Source organism: Toxotes jaculatrix, chromosome 6 (genome assembly GCF_017976425.1).
Source record: "Toxotes jaculatrix isolate fToxJac2 chromosome 6, fToxJac2.pri, whole genome shotgun sequence".
Taxonomy (NCBI): Eukaryota; Metazoa; Chordata; class Actinopteri; family Toxotidae; genus Toxotes; species Toxotes jaculatrix.
Window position 1 is genome coordinate 7,095,348 of NC_054399.1, and position 21,088 is coordinate 7,116,435.

General features: G+C 41.7%; 1 protein-coding gene across 1 annotated transcript in view; it reads right to left on the reverse strand.

Annotated features, from left to right (window-relative positions):
* Positions 1-884: 884 nt before the first annotated feature.
* Positions 885-21,088, reverse strand: part of lingo3a (leucine rich repeat and Ig domain containing 3a) — a 32,639-nt gene continuing 12,435 nt past the window's right edge. Inside the window, exon 2 of the mRNA XM_041040431.1 lies at positions 885-5,769. Coding sequence (XP_040896365.1) covers positions 3,876-5,708 — 1,833 coding nt within the window. The 5' untranslated portion in view covers positions 5,709-5,769 and the 3' untranslated portion in view covers positions 885-3,875. The remainder of the gene's footprint in view (positions 5,770-21,088) is intronic.

Sequence of the window (21,088 nt, forward strand, 5' to 3'; positions counted from 1 at the left end):
TTGGAAGAATGATGTTCATCTCCCCAGTACAGTTCCTGATCTGCGTCATCTGAAGCTGTTTTGGAACCTCATGGTGGCCCAACTCCTTACCAACATACATTACATACATACGTTTATGTGTGCTTGTCTTTTAAAGTGGAAAGGGCAGAAATTCATGACCTGTTTGTACAACAGAAAATAGTTTAAAGATCTAATGCTGACATGTTTTAACTCTATGAATATGCACATACTATCAATTTAGTTTAACTAATAAGTTGTACCACTGAAAAGTGTCATGGAGAAAAGTCTATTCTTGGTGAATGTGCACTGCAAGCCTCAAGTTTCCATATCAGATTGGGATACTTTGCATACTGGACCACAACTGTCGTCATAAAATGATCTCTTTAAGGTTAACACATGGAAACTGTTCTCCATCAACAAACTAATGTGACAAGTGAAAACAACCTTATAATGTCAAATTGATAGGCACTGTGAAGTAACAACAACAAAAACCACATTTATGAGTGGTGGTGGTGGATGTTGGGTGGGGGGGTTAGATTTGGATAAATTTAGATTTGGATAAATTTAAGTGCACTGGGTGCTGAACATCTTCCTGTTGCCTGCTCTACTTCCTCCTTGAGGTGTCCCTGAAGTGCGTGCCACTTTTTATCTGTTTTTGACCTGAGCAGTTACCATTTCAAACAGTACAGTATAACTTCTCAATGAATGACACTGAGGCTTAGTTCTATAAGTTACACTGGTTACAATGAATTAAGACATTATAGCTAAATGGAGACATAGAAAGCCTACAACAAACAAACAACACATCGAGGTGTGAATACTTTTATCTTCTCACAAAATTTTATTTACTTTTGTAACTTGTGTTTTGATTGATGCATAGAAAATGAATGATAACCCTCCTCATACAGTGTATGCAGGCAGTACCAATATCATTAAGGTGAAACAGGGCAAGAATGTTTTCTTCTAAGCAGTATATCTTTATCTGTGGTGCAGCTAGCACATCCATCCATCTGACTTAACTGATTTTTTAAAATTAAAATATGACAAACTCCTGGGGAAAAAAAATAGCAACTGCAACACAAACTCTCACAGTGACAGGGTCACAGGTGTAATTTAGACTCAATCATCTTGTCAGACTGCCACCATAAGGGTCAAGAGACCAGATAACTGCTATAAAAATGGGACAGGGGACAAGACATCGTCATAGCGGATAGTATTTGCATGCTTTATAAACAGTGTGCTTCATTTTTATAAAACAATACAATACAAAACAGTCTAGCACAACTTCCAGACACAATGGCTGCTATATTTACAGGATGAACTCACCAAAGGACAATGAAAAAAACAACTGAATTGTTTACATTTTCAAATCACAGAGAGGAAGCTTAACTCTGACAAACGATGTCATGAACATGTTCACGGTTCATTATTGATCATTTTCATTGTAAAATCTGTTGTGCAGTATATGTGGGTGAATGATGTAACACGGGGTGACGCTCCATTTTCTCCTCAGTTTCTACCTTTAATTATGAGCTGCAGAAGCAGCAGAGGAAGAGGGTTTGCTGTGTGAGGAATGTTGTATTAGTCGTAGCACAAAATTCACTTTCACTTCCAGTACGACGGGATCCTGGTCAGCCCTCCATCAGTTTCATAATTGCCTCATGGGAAATGGAATAAACTGCTTACTGTTAAGTTGAAGAGGTCATGATGAATGCATTGCCATCTGTAGACAACAGAGGGCAGCAGAGTAACAGTGTTAAAAGCAGAGTAGTTGAAGTTAAACAGGATGGGCTGATTTCTGAACAGGTGGTCTTGGATCTCGGGGATAGACTCAGATCAAAAAATAGGCTGTGCTTTGAGGTTAGAATAGTATATTCAGTTTGCCTGTTTTCTCACTCTCTCCAAATTATGTCTGAAGCTGTGAGGGAAACTGGATTTCATGCCTCTGGGGTCTGGCTGTGTGGTACAGAAACTACCACAGATGTTTTGTAAGGCCCTAAAACTCACACATTTGCATGAATGTTGTTTTCAGCTGATATGATGTGAAAGAACAAAAAACACTGTAAATACAAACTGCATTCATCGGTATATGAATAAACTAATGCTTTTTGTGTGATGAAATACAGAAACCATTTGTAATGGTAAAACTCTTTTTGAGATCAAGAAATTTTCTTGAAATCAAGTAACTGCACCTCAATTCTGCATCTTGGAATCACCTTGAAAACCACTTTAATCCAAACTTGTACAAAATGTTGCACACCTGTCTTATATTGTTCCAGGCTAGCATCCAGCCCTTTGTTGTAACAGTGTCAGTGTCTTCCTGTAATACCTCAACTCCCTGTCCTCTTTCTGGCTCAGTTTCATGATGACCTTTGTTCCAGTCTGCAAGGTCTTTATCACATTAGCATTTTTCCCTGCATGTCTCACACAAATCGAGGTCCCAATGAGAACCCACTTAACTCCTTCCCCTGCTGGTCAGCTGAGCCTCCCCGCTGTCACATTTGCAGTCAGAAATATATGCAAGTGAACTAAAACCGGACTTAAACGTCCTTCATGATTTGTTGTGTGTGCTCAGGGAGCGAGGAGACATGTCTCTATCTGATGATATGATGAGGTGAGATTGTAAAAGTTCTGTTTCTACCTGGATTGGATTTCACTGATTTGAAAAAAAAAAAAAAAAAAAAGACTTTTAACAGTAGAATTACAGTAAAGTCTGATCACTCAACATTACTATAAACAACCACAAGAATATCAATGATTACAAAATCTATAATACATCTTATACAGCATATATTCTACCTATACAGTATGATCTGTTCAACATTGGGATGAATGCACCCCACCAAATGTTAAATTTACAAATAATACACATTATTCAAAGTAAGAAGCCAACTCTGTGCATGCGTTCATCTTTACACAGGATTTTCAGATTAAGAGGGCAAGAGTCTTGTCCAGTGTGTCTACTATATGGAAAATCTGACTATCTGCATGTGCTGATCTGTCACCACACTACTGTGCATGGGTCCCGTAATTGTAGCTAAACAGGTAGAGCCCAATATTTGCGTTAAACTTCTTTGACTAACTTACAGTATATCCAATGAGAAGCAACTTCTCTTTTCTACCATGGCTTTGCATTGACAGTGATATTACATGGTGCTTTGTGGTCAAATTGGCAGTGTTGTAGAGTGTAGACTCTTGGTATCTAATGCATTCTATACAAACCCACCATCAGCAAAAAAAAAAGCAGAGCCTCTATATTCATGGTTATAGTAGTGCTCTAAAGTCCTGACTGTAGACGAGTCTAAATATGCAGTATATAGCTAAAACTACTCAAATACATATTGGCAAGTCCTTGGCATTCATTGAGCACCACCCTGTTATTATGTATTCATGGGTTTGGAGACAGAGAGCTTGAATCACCTCAGACATAGCGGAGAGGTGAAGTCCTTTAAAGATGAAGAGGACAGAGATCCTTGTAGGGAAGAAAGGTGGAGTTGGCAAGAGCTTTGTATAGGTTAAAGACTGGTGGAACTCTGAGTGCTGTTGTTGTTTGGTCTTTTAACAGTCTATTCAAGATTTTGAGACATCTTTAAATATAATCCAGATTTCATCTACACAACAATGTGGACACACAATAAAGAGCAGTAGAAATACAGTATATCAAATCCATACAGATTGCCTTTTTTTCTATACATAGTCGTTTTTCAATAACAAAAACTTGTATCAATAAAATGTCCTATAAATAACTGTTTCTAATGTTTTGCGAGCATGGATGCCTATTCCAGTGTTTTTATATCCCTTCCATGTCCTAGCTTGAGACTGCTTGTAAACAGTGTCAGGGAAAGTATACTAATAAGAAAAACAGACCCAAATAATCAAATCATTTTCATGTTGAACTTGCGTGCCCCGCCCTGTCCTCCACTGGCAGCAGGTCCATCCACTTTTCTGAAAGAATACTCCACTGAGAAATTGTTCTTGTGCTGTCCTCTCCCTCGACTCCACACAAAAAGCAGAATGAAACAGAACAGGACCACACCCAGGAACATGATACAGCCCATAGCTGTGGATATGAGGATGGTCTTGAGGTCCAGAGTAAACTTCAAGAAGACTCTGGTATCATTTAGATTTGTGTCATTAAGGTCCCCAGCATAGTAAGTACGGTTGGCCATAAGAGCTGCATCTAGCGGCAGCCCACTAACTGTAAGCGTGGCAAAATAGGTGTCATTTCCACCAGCGTTACTGGCTATGCAGATGTAAGTTCCACTATCTGTTACCTGGGCGTACCGTATTTCTAATGTTCCTTCTGGCAATACAGTTAGGCGACCGCTGCTCTTTGTGGTGATGCGGCGGCGCTGAGGAGAAATCCAGAATATCACCGGTGTTGGCTCACCTTCTGCTTTGCAAATGAATGACACGACCTGTCCCTCACGAGCAGATATCTGCTGCAGTTTCCTGTTGCGGATTTTGGGCTTCTGGCAAGTAAAGTGATCAAAGAGAGCTGAGTCAGAGAAAGCGTTAAGAGCCCGTCCTTGCACCTCAACGGGCATCATACACACTGGGGAGGCACCGTCAAAATTGAGGGTCTTCCTGCGCTGAAGGATCCAGAGCAAGCGGCAGTCGCAGGCCAGAGGGTTTGCATCCAAACGCAGTGTCTCCAGAGTGTTGACAGATTGAAAGGCTCCCTCCTCCAGGGTCACCAGGTTGTTGGTGGAGAGGTTAAGAAGGCGAATTTGCCTTAGACCACCCAGGGCATACGGCTGCACTACTGCCAGGTTAGTGTTGACAAGATGCAGCTCCTTCAGCCTCACAAGGTCCCGCAGCGCCCAAGACTCCAACACAGAGATAGGGTTATAGGAGAGGTTGAGGCTGGTGAGGTGGGCCAGACTGCGCAGGGCAGAGGTCGGCACAGACGTGATGTTGGTGTGCGTAATAGACAGCCAAGACAAGTTAAGACCCTGCAGGCTATGAGGGGAAATGTACTCCAAAAAGGGCCAGTGATCAATCTCAAGCCCCCTCAGGTTTCCCAGCTTCCGGAAGTTCTGGTCCTCTAAGGCGGAGATACTGAGGTAGCGGAGCCGCAGAGTCACCAGGTTGTGCAGGTAAGACAAAGACTGGCTGGACACAGAAGTCAGGTTGCACCTCTCAATGGTCAGCTCCCTCAGCCCCACTAGACCCAGAAAGGCCTTGTTGGAGATGTAAACCAGATCATTGTCTCCAACTTCCAGGTTTTTTAGATTTTTCAGGTCTTGGAAGGTAAAGTCCAGAAGAATAACAATCTTATTCCCACTGAGGTCGAGGGAAGTTAGGTTGGAGAGACGTGAAAAAGCTCCCATGGGAACCAGTTTCAACTGGTTACCCCTCAGTGAAAGTGACTGCAGGTTCTGGAGACTAGAAAAAGCATTCGGTTCCAGGACACTAATCATGTTCTCACTCAGGTCAAGCTTTTCAAGACGTGGATATGGAAGCAGGTCTCCATGTTCTACCCAGCGAAGTTTATTCCCACTCAGATCCAGGATCTTGGTGTCCGGTGGGATGCCATCTGGCAGTGCAGACAGGCGTTTACCATAACAGGACACAGTCTTGAGCTTTGCAATGCACTCACAACGTTGGGGACATCCTTGGCTCTGGGTGGGTGACACCGTGATCATCAGTAGCAAGAACAGGAAAGGCAGGAGCCAGCCTACATCCTGGCCCAGGCTCGACCCCATGGCTGTCCTTTCCCCCGCTTCCTCCTGCTCCTGTCTGGGGTTGAATCACTGGGCCAGACACCTGAGGAAAGAGAAAGAATGGGAAGAAGAAAAGGAAAAGAGGAGGGCAAATAGGGGTGCAGAAAGAATGAGAGGGAGAGACAAAGAGACAGCGAAAGAGACAAATTAATTGAACTCAATTCCCCTTCAACAGCAGCGATCAAACACTCTAAATGAGTGGAATTACAATTACAAACTCTAATTGACCCAGCAAGGCAGTGAAATTAGAGCCAGAGCTCCAAGATAATCCTCAAAGGACTGGGTCTGTATTCACTTGAAACAGTTTGGTTTACAATGGTCAACAGAGCAATGCAAGCACTCTGGTTTTAAAATCATACTCCAGCATGCAGAGAAAAAAAAACCCTAATAGCTGTGAGTCAATTTTATATGTGATGGGTGTTTTGCTCTCTAGCAATTTCATGCATTGTAAATGAAAACAGGGAAACAGGGAAATTGAAAATCTATTGTATTCATAAGACCTCATGTGAGACATCTTAAAATGCATGAAAATGGAAAACAATTGCAGATACTCAAATGCTCTTTAACAGCAAAAAAAAGCTCTGCAAAACGCAGACTTACAAATATGCTCTGTGGAAGAAAATACCAGCATGCATACAAGCTGAATAAAACATGAAAGTGACACCAAACAATCCAATCAACAGGCATATATAGCACAGTATATCCACCCACTACTGCCTTTGAGTGACAAGGTCAGTCACCATAGCAGAAGGCTACGACTGAGTGCATCACTATAACGCAGTCCATCACATCATCTGCATAAGTCTCTGAAGCATGAGGCTCATCATGAGAGGAGCTTGCCTTGCCTGACCTACCTATGGGTTTCATATGACACACACAGACATACACACACATGCGCAGTTCCGCTCTCCCTCCACCACATGACGTTTGCAGCAGAGTGGTAAGTAACGGGTAATCCCGTGATAATTATAAACCCATCATGAAATACCCACCAGTGGGATGGAAAGTAGCTCCGGAAAACATGCTCCACAACATCATAATAATTTAATGGTGGGGCTGACGGTGTGTTAAAACATACTGAAGAGCCACAACTCCTGTGACTCTCACTGGTTCACACATTAGCAAGTCCTCAGCCTACAATATGTGCTGGTTGTACTGCACAAAGTGATTGGAAAGGGTGTCCAGACCAAAAACACCAAACACCAAACACACACACACACACACACATGCACCAACCCCTCACCACCATAAGGAAGTCATAAGACAGGAGGCGTTTTGGCATTTGGAAGGGGACTAACAGTGTTTAAGGGTTTTAGATTCCCACCTGCTGCTGTTACAGATGACTTAATAACTCCTTAAATGTCCCTCTCCCCTATATACGCTCTAATTTACAATTCACCCTGGCTCAGAGATGAATATTCCCATTAGCCAACCTGCCACTGAATAAATTTAACTGTCTGAAAGTGCCATCAGAACTGTCTGATAGCAGACAGGCTTAAAATGAGCAGAACACTGTTAAAAAAAATCACTTAAACCAGCAAAAATATGAAAATTTCAGGCGTTCGAGAATCCATTAGTAGTATGAAAAAGGACACTGTAGCAGACAGCGACGGAAGCTGCTAACACCCCACACACACACACACACATTTATCAGACACAGCGGCCAGACACATAGCCTTTCACAGTCGGCCCACAAATTTTGTGCCACTGTGGTCTAACAAGACTCAGAAGACACCGAAGTAAATGTCTTTTCTGCATTCATGGACAATGCTGGGATTTTGGTTCAGGCAGGTGGAAAAACATGGCAGCTGTTCTGCAGGCATTGGCAAATTTTAAATGTCATAAAAAAATGAATATCTGAATAAACCGGTAGCAAGAACTTGGCAAAGAAAATATCACCAAGTTAAAGTAGATGCTCACAAAGTTAAGGAGTTGAGTGAAGGAAAATAGCATAGTCCAAATTTTAAATCCTTCACTCACTGGTCCGGCTTCTGGCAGCTGGATTTTCTGGTTTTAAACTGGAATGATGCCCACAGCAGGCTTTATATTTGGTGTTTATTTTCTTTTTACCAGAAATCATTAACATTATATTTGCTGATGCTGCAAACATACTGCACCATTTGCATAAGTGTATTTGTGATGATTTTTTTTTTTTTTTTTTTCCCCAGTGCACATACTGTATAATGGATGGTTGCTTTGTACATTTCAGATCCCTTGACACTGAATATGAATTTGCATTTCTGGCTGCTTAATAAATTATTCCTTATTTCACAATACTGAATCAATCTCCAATCCAATGTTTCTTTAATTGTTTTAATTTACTATCAGTGGTGACAGAGACATTTGCCAAGATGCTGTAGGGAGCAGGCTTGTCTAAACTCTGAATGGCCGCTCTCATTGGAAAACAACATATACAAAGACATATAATAAGAGCTGAAAGGATTACTTTTATTTGATAACATCCAGGACTAGGTCAAGTTATTAGATAGATTGAATGGCAGCACTGTCTGCATGGTTTCAAGGACTCCAACCGCACAGACTTGGTTGGTCTGCCATTTTATTAACATCAGCATGACATAGGACCATGCAGACTCCATTAAGTACATTAGCAACTGACCTGCTCCTGTGAGAGATTTTTTTTTCTCCATAAACAGCAGGTGGGCATTGACAGAAACAGTGGTAACCACACACTTCCTCCTCCGACCCCCAAACGCTGCCCCCTCCCCACATTTAAAAATGTCTCAAATTTCCCTGACGGTTTTCCATGGTCGGTTTTCTGAACCCATATCTGGTAGCAGTCACTCACTAATAAGCCCAGAGGCCCCAGTCAGATAATGCATCACAGGTCAACAGCTGGTGGATAGAGCAGTGTGTACTCTACTGTACACCACAGCATGACCACCCCCCCAGGCACCAGGCAGCTCCACACAGAGCTGCTGTCCAAGAGGCTACTGTTACCTGGTTGTACACTGAGTCAAAAATAACCATCAGTGTCACATCTCTTTGATAACGCAGCAGGAGTACAACAACGCTCTTCCTCGCTGACCTTCAGCTGATGCAGGTGGCAAAGGGCAGAGCAGAGGTGCTGCTGAGAGAAAGGAGCTGTTTCACCTGACAGAGGACTGACTGACATCCACTTTCCCTCAGTCTTTGTATTTCATTTGCTCTTGTTTTATTTATTTATTTTAAAGGATAAGATTCTTGAGGTTTCCCACTAATTTACCTAGTTTACCACTTGGCTGGGACTACTCATGCAGCAGTACAGAAGTGACTGTTTTAACTAGGAGGCATGTAATATAATTATTCACACGCCTGGTTCATCAGACAGACGTGATGTTGCTGGCAGAGCATAATATTCAATCAAGTTCAGTTATGTTAAAACTGGAGCTACACCAGCTGTGTCTTGCAGGCAGAATCAATATGCAGCTCTGATATGAACCGCAATGCTCGGATCGGCTTTGGAAGGACAATACTGTAGGTGTCTGATGTTGTCATGGCAACGCCTGCACCATCTCCCTCTATGCCCCCCCCCCCCCCCCCCCACACCTTTTCTGCTTCCAACTCCCTAGGCTGCCTGTTTCTGTACCAGTTGGTAACACACCTGTCCACTAGACGTCCTCAGCGAGTTTCCCGCCTCACTGCCCTGACGTCACCATCAGCGACCTGCTTGTGCAATCGCTGCTCATTTGCTCTTCAGAAAATTATCTAGTGTGGTCTTTTTATGCTTTTCACAGATAATTAACATTGCCTAGTTGCTGTACTATTGTTTCCTGCCTAATACCTGAAGCCTTTCTGTGTTACCTTTTGTGTCTTGCGTCCACATTTAGCTCTTGTTGCCTGTTATCTGTGACACAAGATAGATGATAGTTGTCTGTCACTGTAAAACAGATTAATTATATATGAAATCATTGTGAGTGTATATTGTTCACAGATCCAACAGCACCAGATAAGAGGTCAGGTTTCTGTATCTTACTATTTTGGTTGCCAGGCAACATTTACTCATCCAGTACTTTCTATTAGAAACAACTCTCCTGCCTGAAGTGATGTTCTATTCTGGAAATGGCTCAATATTTATACACAGGGGGGTGAATTGATTTGAAACATCTATTCTTTGTTTCTGTTAAGAGTATTATGCTGTTAGCCATACCAGCTTTACATATGTGGTAGTCTCAGCTGTCAACAGACTGTAAAATTGTAATATGCAATGACTCTGGAAGGCCAAAGGGCTTAAAGAGACACTGCCAGCATCGCTAGTTTGCTGTCGCCTGCAAGTGAATGACAGTTTAACAGATTTTTTTCTGTAAAAAGCAAAGAATTGAGTTATATATTGTTCTGAGGCCAACAGGCCTTTATTTTAACTTGTCATAGGAAAACCACAGGTGTTGCTAATAACTTTAACAATGGCTCTGTTCTACTCAAGCGTTGAAGTCAACAATGACAGTGCGACAGTGAGATAGGACTCTGATAGTGAAGCAGCTAAAATGGAATTCAGGCATTTTATTAGTTACACTGAGTTATGGTTGTGTTCCAGAGTGAGAACACATTAACTCTACCCACATATTTTTTGCTTTTTTGAATGCCTTTTCATGCCAGGTATCTACTAACCCGCCCCCTTACCCCTAATTCTAACCAAAGCGGCATTACATGGCACACATAAAGGTTAAAATAAGTAGACATGACACAGAAAGTCGCAGAGGATTCATTGTACACATGGTCGATTCGTATTTCAATATGCAGGCACAAATGGAGCATCAATGAATAAACTCCTCTTGTCATGTTCCCTTGGCAACTGACATACCTCTTTACACCTGTATTTTTCCAACTGTGAGATGTCAAACAAAATGTCTTCTGTGAAAAAGGCAAAGACGTCTTTTTATTGCTGTCCTATAAATGTAATGAGTAAACGTTCTCTGATGTGTATCATCAAAGGAAAAGTGGCCAAATGTAAATGTGATCTGTTAGCTGTGAGACACTAAAATGCTTAATCATTGCCAGCACATTGTTTTGCATACTATGTTTTTATGTCCCTTTGGAGATAAAATACCTGCGTCCTGCAATAGGAGAACACTAGGAGGCTTCATCCTGCACTTGCCTTCACTATAATGCTTAAAACTGCAGCTTGCACTTGGATTGTGCTATAATTTTAGGTGATAAACAGACAAACACACTTTGTGTTGCCTGAAGCATTCAAATAGTAACTTTAATAGTAGCTTTCATAAAGTAAGAAACATACCCTTTGTATGTTTCTTTATGAAAGCACATAACCACATTGCTGCAGATGTCTGCTGTACTGTGTACTTCAGTCATTTGGCAGCCCACGTTTTTTCATGTTTTTACAAAGAGATGGTACAAACTGCTATAGCTATCATTTCCATACAACATTTAAGAGCACTGAGGCAATGTGGAATATTAAAATTTTACTGAAGAACTGCAAAAGCAGAGCGTCTTTTAACCACTCGCTTATGCTCACAAGTCAACCATCGCCTCATGAAACACTTACAATATTCAGTACACGTCTGTTGGATGGCAGTCACGCAGTCACATTGCTGTGGCATCAGCTGTAAGCAGTTTTTAGTCAGGGGCTGACAGAAACAACTGGGATTATGGGGTTATTAAAATTTCATTAAGGAGACTTTGGTGGAGGAGCTGATGTTGATGCCTTCACTTTCATGATCTTTCACAAAGTAAATAGCAGTTAAGGGGCGGCTGATGCAAACAGAGGTGCTGATTGGATGTTAGTGCCATGATCTTTCATGTGTCACATTTCTCCACTCTGAACTGTGCTTGACCCTGAATGCCCCGTCATGTCTGGACTAAACTTTAGTAGAGCCAAGAGGCCACTTCTGTGCCCCCAGAAAGGGTGAATTGTGATGTTAAACGGAACCTAAGTTATGTTTGTATTCAGTTCTGATACCAAGCTGCTGGTATCAGCTAGTGTATGTCACTGATTTTTGGCTAGTTGGCTAGTGATCAACTAAACTGGCTACCAAAAAATGTCTCTTATTTAACTGTAATATTGACTGAAAGTAAATGAATGATGAGGCCAGTGTTAATTTACTTTACTATACACTGTGACCAGAGCTCCTGAGTCATTCATAAGGCTGTATATGTATATATGAATATATATACATATAAATATAAATCTGTATGTATATCATTTTCCTTTGTTCTACAAAATCAAAGCTGTGATGTTGATGTCTTTTAAATTACAGCTGCAGTGTAACCATCTAATTGGTTAAGTGGTGAGCAATCATCCGACAATTACAGTCATCCATTTCTCCCCAGGTTTCCAGGTGTCCCCTCTCTACAGCTCCAAGCAACATGGGTCCTCCTGAGCTCAGAGTCTGTAAAGCACAGATGGCAGAGTGGGTGACCCGGAATTCATGCGCTCTTTGACCGCAGCCCAATTACCATCCAAACACTGCAGATACCCAGTGAGAGAGGGAGGAAGAGAGAGAAGTGTGGCTTTTAAGTAAAAAAAAAAAAGAAAAGAAAAGCCAAGTGCAGGTTAGATAGCAACAGAGCCAGATTTAGACAGTGAAGTGGGCTGTGAAGCTGCAGGGGCAGGGGGCTCAGTGAGATGTTCTGCCACCTCTCTACCCCCTCCTCTCACCACTCTTTCCTGCACAAACCAGTGCATCATTTATTTCTGGACAACCTTAACTTCAGCCTCACCTCCTCTCCAGTCTCTCTAGCTTTCAACAGAAGCTATTAGGGCTCGAAAGACAGCAAATTAAGCTAATGGGCCTTATGCAAAAGCTGTCCTTCTCGGCTATTCAAAGTAATAGATTGCGGGGGCTCCACATGTTTCAACATGCGGACATTAGGATGGGTTCAGACAGGGGACACTGCTGATGCTCGGCTAAGTCTTACACATCAAACACAAAGACAAACACACACAGCCTTAACACATAACACATAATACCGCATAAAGCTTCTGTAATAAGCCAAGTGCATGTGTATGTGTGTGAGTGAGAGACAGGAGAAAGTGCAGACCGGTGGCTAACAGACAGGCCATTTGTGTGCAAATGCAGAGCTGTGTGTGTTTTAGCCTACAATTTTAAGAAGTGACATGTTCAAGGATAAGATAAGATATGGTGATATTTTATATTTTTGTTGTTGTCAATAAATTGCAAGAAAGGCCCCAAATCCAATGGCCCCAATGAATGAGTCTGTCTTCTAATACATTTTAACGCCCCCAGTTTGTCTGTGGCACTCAGTCCCAAACCCATTTGTTCCTTCTAAAGACAGAGAGTAAATCTTTTCATTCATTTTTTAAAAGGGATGAATAATTTAAAAAAATAATATAAAAAAAAAATAATAAAAAAAACAGCTGGGCAATGTAGTTTTCAGAAAAAAATGACTCGAGTATTTAGCATCAGTATTTTCAGTCACGGATTAAAACTCATTCGGTGCTCTAGTGAGTATTTACAGCAATGTTTATGGCATATTTGTGGCATTGACCCAAAATAAATAGTGGCCATGTTAATCGTAATGAAGGCACATGTCACCCAGTGCTGTGCTGTGGCTCACTGATGTGTTTTAATGGTTTTTGGACAACAGTGAAGGTGAATAGCACAAAAGGAAGATGAGATGTGAGGCTTTGGCTAAAAACACAAAAATTGTATGTGTCATTGTTGGTTTCGGCCTTTTCATGGGATCTGTCGACAATATAATTAACATCATGGAAAGCGACGCCATAATGTACACTATTGTTCACAGGCGCTTCAGTCCCTGTACAGATCTGTTTAAGAGCTCTCAGATGGAAGTGCTTATATACAGTATATAGCAAGAAAGGGCCTGGGAGAATCAGCAGCAGCCGAACAGAGGGTGAGACTGCCAGACCGATAATCATGCTGCAGGTGTGGGGCACAGCTGACAAATGAGCAGGAAGCATTGTGGAGAGTGTGTAGGTGTAGCCAAGCACTCTCCAGAAAAGCACGCAGGCCGAGGCATAACATCCACAAAAGCTCCTCAAATGGCTGCGCTCACACTGATTTCTACCATGCCCACTCATCACGCTTTACATAAGCACAACTCTGTGTGTGTGTGTGTGTGTGTGTGTGTGTGTGTGTTTTTGTGTGATTGTAGAACGTGTTAGAGTTTCCCGGCGAGAAAACACATTACTCATTTACACTGAGGGAAGCCATCGTCAGTGTCCATCAATCCGTGTAGGGAGACCCTGAAGCCCCCGGCTGTGCATGGTCCAGGGAACACGCACATATACACAGGCCATTACACACACACACACTCACGCTCACCTGATGAGAGAGAGAAAAAAAAAGTGCTGCTTGTTCCCTTTTATGTCCCTGTAACTTCCACCTTGCAGTGCAGTGATGGATTGTTATTGCTGGCAGGGCCATGCCACCCAGCACAGGCAAGGACACCTAGTTGCTGAGAGGAGGAGAGAAAGCTGGTGGCGCTGGTGTGGAGTATGAGCACCTGTGCTGTGTATGCTATACTGTATATGTGATTAAGAGCAGTTGTGAGGTTGGGAAAAATAATTTGGGGGCGTACATGAGTATACATGCGTAAGGATTTGACCACACAGGGGTCCGTCCAGAAACTGTGGACGCTGAGGTGACAGCAGAAGTCAGAGGAAGATGGATGACGGGCAGCGAACAGTCCACTTATTTAATGTGGTTTTGTCCTTGGGCTGAGCATAATAAACGCGCAGCGGTTAACTGATCAGATATGTCGGAAATTTCCATTGCACCTCAGCACCGCATGCAGATTGATATGAAACACTAGTTTAAAGGTGCCAAATGGGATTTTCATTATAATAATGGATTACAGTGAGATTCTTAAATTGCATGTGTGTCCTATGCAAAGCATGAACAGTGAAACCAAAGGACACAATGGGGTGATTAAGAATGTGTCTTGCCATGTGCCATGAATCTTTAATAAGAGAGAACTGTTTCAGGGCTTATGGACTTAAAGCCTTCTACGAAGAGGAGCTAAATAATTGACGATGTTATGCTGCTTGGTCATGACCCACTGACATGGAGCCTCTGACCTTACCTGGAACTGCAATAGCCACATTTTCAAAGACATAGAGGGACAAGCACATGATAAGCCCACACCAACCCTGATAAACAACACCTACACGACTAACGATAAATACACTCCTCAGTCATGCAATAACACAGTTACTGATTTTCCACTTGAGTTGCCATAAAACTGTTATGCATACAACTAATTATTTTACGTCTACGTCTTAGTTTCCAAGGTCTTAAAAATAAAGATTTGTGTACAAACTGAACAACAGCCTGCCTCTCTCAGCAAAAAAAGCTCATGCTCAGAGACATATGCTGTTAAACAGGAGGAAGGTGGGCTGCCAAATGTCTTGTTTGTATTGGCATGACATTTTAAAAATAACATCTATTCTAATTAGGTCATTAATCACACTAATTAATATGAATGTGCAACACAAGGGCAATGTGGACACAAAGTCCCATCTTTTTAACAGGTTATTTTTCTCCTCATTAATATACAGTTTTATTCTGCAAAGCAAAGGTGCTCCAAAATCTAATTAGATGATCTAGTCTTCAGGGACAGCATGGGGTTGAATTGTTCTTGTGTTCACAATCACATTGTTAGGCAGCAGGTCTGGGGAGTCTCTAGTGTATTTTTTTTGTGTCTTTCTTCCAAATAAAACTTATAATGGGACCAATTCACCTGACACTATAGCATTTACCTCAAGTTCAAAACTTGAAAACTAATCAAAGCCACCTGTGAAGTGCTACGGCTTTGTAGCCTCCACTTTTTATATGCTGCAATATTGTGAAAATTGTGAACTTGATCACTTGTTAAATTCTGTAAAACTTATGAAAAATGTAAACTCCTCTGGAAATCAAAACACTTTGAAGTAACAAAAGTGAATTTTTCTGTGATATTTTATCTTAAACCTTAAAATGATCACCTCTTCTTATAGAGCAAATATATTGTTAATATACTGTTGGAACTTAGATAAACTACTTATGTTTTTTTTGTTTTGTTTTGTTTTGTTTTATTATTCCTGTCCACATATTCTAAGTAAAAACTTCAAAATACACTACAAATTACATTATTGTTCTGTTTTCATTGAGGTTTATACATGGAAGTCATCATGTGAGAGGATAGAAGGGGCTGTAAAGCCTAAAAACTCACTACCATGACATGGTTTAACCTGCTTTCTTTTTTCTTTTTCTTTTTTTATATCAGTTTGTACTGAGGCATGTCCACGGCTGAAGGTTAACAGAAATATTGGGGTTCCTACACAAACTCTACCACACAAACACAAACCCTCCAAGCACAGTCACTTTGACTTAACACAAAGGGATTCGTGGCTCAAAAGAACATTAAGTTCAATGCCACTCTCTGATGGGCCACAGGCCATCACTGTAATGCAGGGTGACACATCTTCCCCCGGTCACACACAGTCACTCAGTGATGCCATTGGAGGCTTCTAAAACCCTCCGCGTTGTTATCGTATCAACACACGACCTAACACACTTTCATTAGCAACGTTCTGTAACAGTAATTCATTACTGTGCTCCATCAACTTAGGCCTATTACATGGGTGGCAGACTTATTTATCCTCAGCTTGTTTATTTCAAGGCCTCATGAGACTTGAGAGCTCGCACTGAATAGACTAATGATGATTAAAAATCCAATTACAGTAATGAATTATTCCAATTTCACATTTTCTATTTTAGCATTAAATGTTTCAACAATAATTTTTCTATTGCGATGACAGAAAACAAACATGTGATGTTCAGGATTAAATCTTTCTGAACAAATCCAGTCAGTACAAGTGGTACCTGCTACCTGCCAGGTAACTTATAGGGATATTTAGGATATGCTTTTCTAACAAGAGTTTGATACTACTCTCATGTTCATATGATAACTATAAAGCTGGAGCCAGGAGATATTAGCTTGGGTTAGCGTGAAGACTGGAAACAGGGAGAAAAAATTAGTCCGGCTCTGTATGACGGTAAAAAATGCCCCTACCAACACCTCTAAAGCTCTCTTGTTAACATTTTGTATCCTGCTTGTTTATATGGACATGAAAGTGGTATCAATCTTCGCATATAACTCTCTGCAAGAAACAAGCATATTTCTCAAAATGTCAAACTGTTCTTTTAAGTTTCCTTCTCTTCCTTTCTACACAGCAAATATGTTTCCAATTTATCTATCAGTCATTTTGATTGTGCCTGTGTCTCTCCCTTCAATGGCAGCCATGTCATTTTGGCACAAAACTAGAAGAAAACTAATGGCAATATGGAGGCATCTGGAGCACCTGTGGCTTCCCTGTCCTTTGCTCATGGACATGGAGACATGGGTGTCACAGTCAGTCACCTGTCAGTCTTTTCAGGCAGCGTGCCATGCGGACAGGCTTCCACTGGCAGCTAGCCTATTAAATGGCCATCCTCTCTTTAAGGCCCCATGATCAGAGTGTGTCAGTCAACCAGCAGTCCCCCTCCCTGCAGCAGCCTCTCAGGCTACTTACACGACTTCAGCAGGGATAAGAAGTGACAGACCACCAGTAAAGCAAGGACGTAATTGGGGGACTTTGGAGGACGGATGGATTGTTTGGGCTCAGCAAACAAATCAAAATGCTCATTTGTCCAAATCTTTTGGGGCTGCTTTTGGTTTTTCTATTAAAAAAAGGAAAATAAAACAGAATTCGTTATGAGGTCACTGTCCTGATTGTGTCTGGCAATTACTGATAAGTTGATAGAATAAGACAATCTAGTTTGAAGGCATCAGGGGCTATTTAACTTCAAGATTTGTGTCTTTAAAAGCTCCCTGATCAAATGGTAAATGTAATGATTTGGAAACATCCATTACTTCATGACTTTATAGCAAGCGGCTGGTTGTCAGCTCCTCTGCTCTGATTGCTTCAGTATGCATAGCACCTGCTTAGCCTATGTATTACTCTCTTCTGTTTCCATTATGCTGGTGAAATATAGAACTGGGGCCAATTTAACACAGAACGTTTCTGTCGTTTTCCCTCCTTTCCAATTAATTCAGACACAACAGATTCCAACGATGGTAAATTTGTAAAAACAGTGACAATTCATCATCTGGCCTCAGTGCCTATGGCAAAATAAACCAACACTGGGTAATTTCAGCACAGTTATCTCACATAACAGTAAGTTAGAAGTAATAAATCAAAAAGCAGACTCTGGTCTCAAGGTCAAAGGTTAATAGGAATCATTTTCACAAGCTCAAATTACTTGCTACAGTGTTGGCAGCCAGATTCAATTCCAATAAACATAGAGGAGTACAGAGTTTAAACAGGGCCCTTAATTTGAACTAATTTTTCCCATAAATGCACAACTACAGCCACTTATCTGTATCTCAAAAACACTTTGCAGTTTGCACTTAGATAGATGGCACAGAGACAAGGACCAGAAAGACAAAGTCATCAAGAGGTGGAGGTGAGTGCGATCAGTGTCCCTGCTGGCATTTATTTCCTGCCTGGCTGCCCTGTCTGCCGGTTCACCAGCCATCACTTCAACCCAGGCTCTTTCCATGCCAATTGGCTCGACGCTCTGTCGCTCTCACACTCACTGCCACATCCAGAGAGGCAGAGACGGGGCATATTAGGTCAGCATCACACATCACACGCTTATATTTCTTTGCACTTCACATCATCACACACAAACGCACACACAGATTTTTATGTGTTCCAGTTTACACATGAAAATGCTTGAACGCACAGAGATACAGAAACAGGCAGACATGCATGCATACACACACATACACACACACTGTCCTCAATCTGCAGAGGAGTGGTTGTGAGTTGTCTATTAAAAGGTTAGTGTCTTGGGGGCACTGACCTTTAGAAAAATCTTTTTGTTTACCAACATCTCTGGGTGGAGAGCAGCTAAAGATCTTAAGTATAACGGAGCGCTGCATACCAAAGTAAAAGAAACAAACTCTCATTCTATATCCTGACTCGAACACTTTCCTTGTCCTTTTTCACCCCTCAAGGTTGAGAGACTTGTGAAAGCTTAAATCTGCTGGTGTCTGCTCTAATCCTTCTTGAAGCCCGCAGGTTCTCCGTGTCCTTCTCATTGGCTTCATTAAAATGGATCCCTGTCCTTTCTACTTCCCTTTCACTGCCTGCTGCCTGCTCATCAACTGGGCCAATTGCAACCAGTTATCTGCGGTCAACGAGTATCTGAGAGGAGTCACACATGCACTGCAGCTTCTTCTTCCTCACAGAAGGAAAGTGAGAAATGTTATCTGCGTTTAAGAAGCGATGCCACACATGCAGGAGTCAAACACAGGGGCAGCAACAGGAGCGAGCATTGAGTAGCTATGTACAGTGCACTGAGCATCCATTCATTTCTCAAACTTTTTATATCATCGGTGGGGTTAGAGTTTTAGGCAGCAATCTAATACTGCCCTCGAGGTCCCTTGAGAAAGCAGTCTGACTAGCGGTGCGAGGCAGTGAGGGAGCAAGGGGAGCGGTGTGCAAATTGAAAGCAATCCTCAGGCCTGGCCGGCGGTGCGGCCGGATTCACATCTATTCATAATTCATCACTCAACAGCAGTGAGGTGGAGAAAGTTCTGTCCATGTAATAAACCAGGAAGAGACATCGTTGAGAGGCACTGATGGAATCAGGCAGATCAACCTCTGTACTGCTGAAGGTCCCAGGTGATAACAGCACTTGTTACAAGCAGGAAGACAGATGGAGCAGATAGCTGAGAGTCTGCGTATTTCACATCATATTAGATCCTACAGCTGTCCATCCGCACTGTTCAAGAGATTAGCTGCCAGAGCCACTGTCAGTCTAACATGAACTGTCAAAAGCCTAATAAGACAGCTTCCAAGCAGCACCAGCTAAGGCTTTTAAAAGTGAGACACTGGATTTCCTCCAACTGGGGCCATTTAAGATTTTACTCACATCACCACAAGAGAGTGAAACTGCTCAGTCCTATCGCAAGTGCATTCACCAAAACAAATGGAAGACACATGGAAAACTACTGAAGCTTAAACCTGCAATAACAGATTTTTTTTTTTGGCCACTTAGGGGCAGAGGAAACAAACACAGCACTGACATATATTCACCCTTTTAAGCTGACATGGTGAATTTGTTAGCAAACAACTGCCTATTAATACATCCACTAGACACAGAGCAGTATTATTATTCATTTCAGGTCATGTCTCCGGCCACTTGGCGATTGGAAAATTCACTTTGAGTTTAGCTCTGTTTTTGGTCTCTACCAACTCCTGAAATACATAGCTGGAACTCTACCATCGATTACAGCCACTTTATCACTTTCATCCTCATAAACCTGATAGGACAGAATGAGTTCATCTCAGTAATGTCCACAAAAAAGCACTTTGGCTGTAGCTGCATCTGTGACAAACTCTAAGAAACAAATCGATTCAATCATCATATTTCGAATAAGACTTGATTCACGAACATAACTGGAGCTGAAAATGTAATTCACTCATGGGACACAGCACACACAGTCCTTCAGCAGCTTTATACTGACATTTTGGGAAGGACAGCGGCAGTCATTCACAGTGATTGATGATGACAGACATAGATGATAAATGACATATACACAGCTCACCGACCACACACACACAACATTATGAAAAGTTAACTTCACACACAAAGGATATGCCTCACCCTTAAGTTGGCTATATTCAAGGAGAGACTGTGGAGCCTTTTCACCTCCAAAGCACATGTTCACAAGTTCAGTGAAACATCGTCATGCTGAAACATGCACAGCTTGTCTAGTGACAACACATGTTCCGTGGAGGTGACTTTGGCTGTCAGTGGTGTTGGCTGGTCCTGCAACAGAATGGCCAAGAGTTAAAGTTAAACTGACAAAGGTGAGGAGGAAACAGTGAAAGGGAAGGAGAGGATGTACAAAGGTTTGCAGATAATGAGGCAAGCAGGTTTGCATGAATGAATGAAGAGATGTGGTATGAAAGCACAAATGCCAGCCAGATTAAGGTGTGAAGGAGTAGTTGGACATTCTGAGAAATACTCCCTCATGCTGAGAGTTGGATGAGAAGATTGATAACACTTTCAAGCTATAGCCAGCAGGCAGTTAGCTTAGCATAAAGACTAGCAATGTCCAAAGTTAGCAAAATTAAGAGTCAGTGTTCCCCTCTGTTTCTAGAACTTAAGAGCTAAGCTAACCAGACACTGACATTAGTTTCTTATTTAACAGACATATTCTCAACTAACTCTCAGCAAGAAAGTGAACAAGTATAAGTATATATAACAAAGTATTTATTTGAGAAAAAAGTTGGATAGAGAAGTTAAAAATACTGAAGCAAAAGTGCAAGAAAATGATTAAAAAAAAAAAAACAGAGTCAGCCACAGATGTGAGAGGTTCTGGTTTGA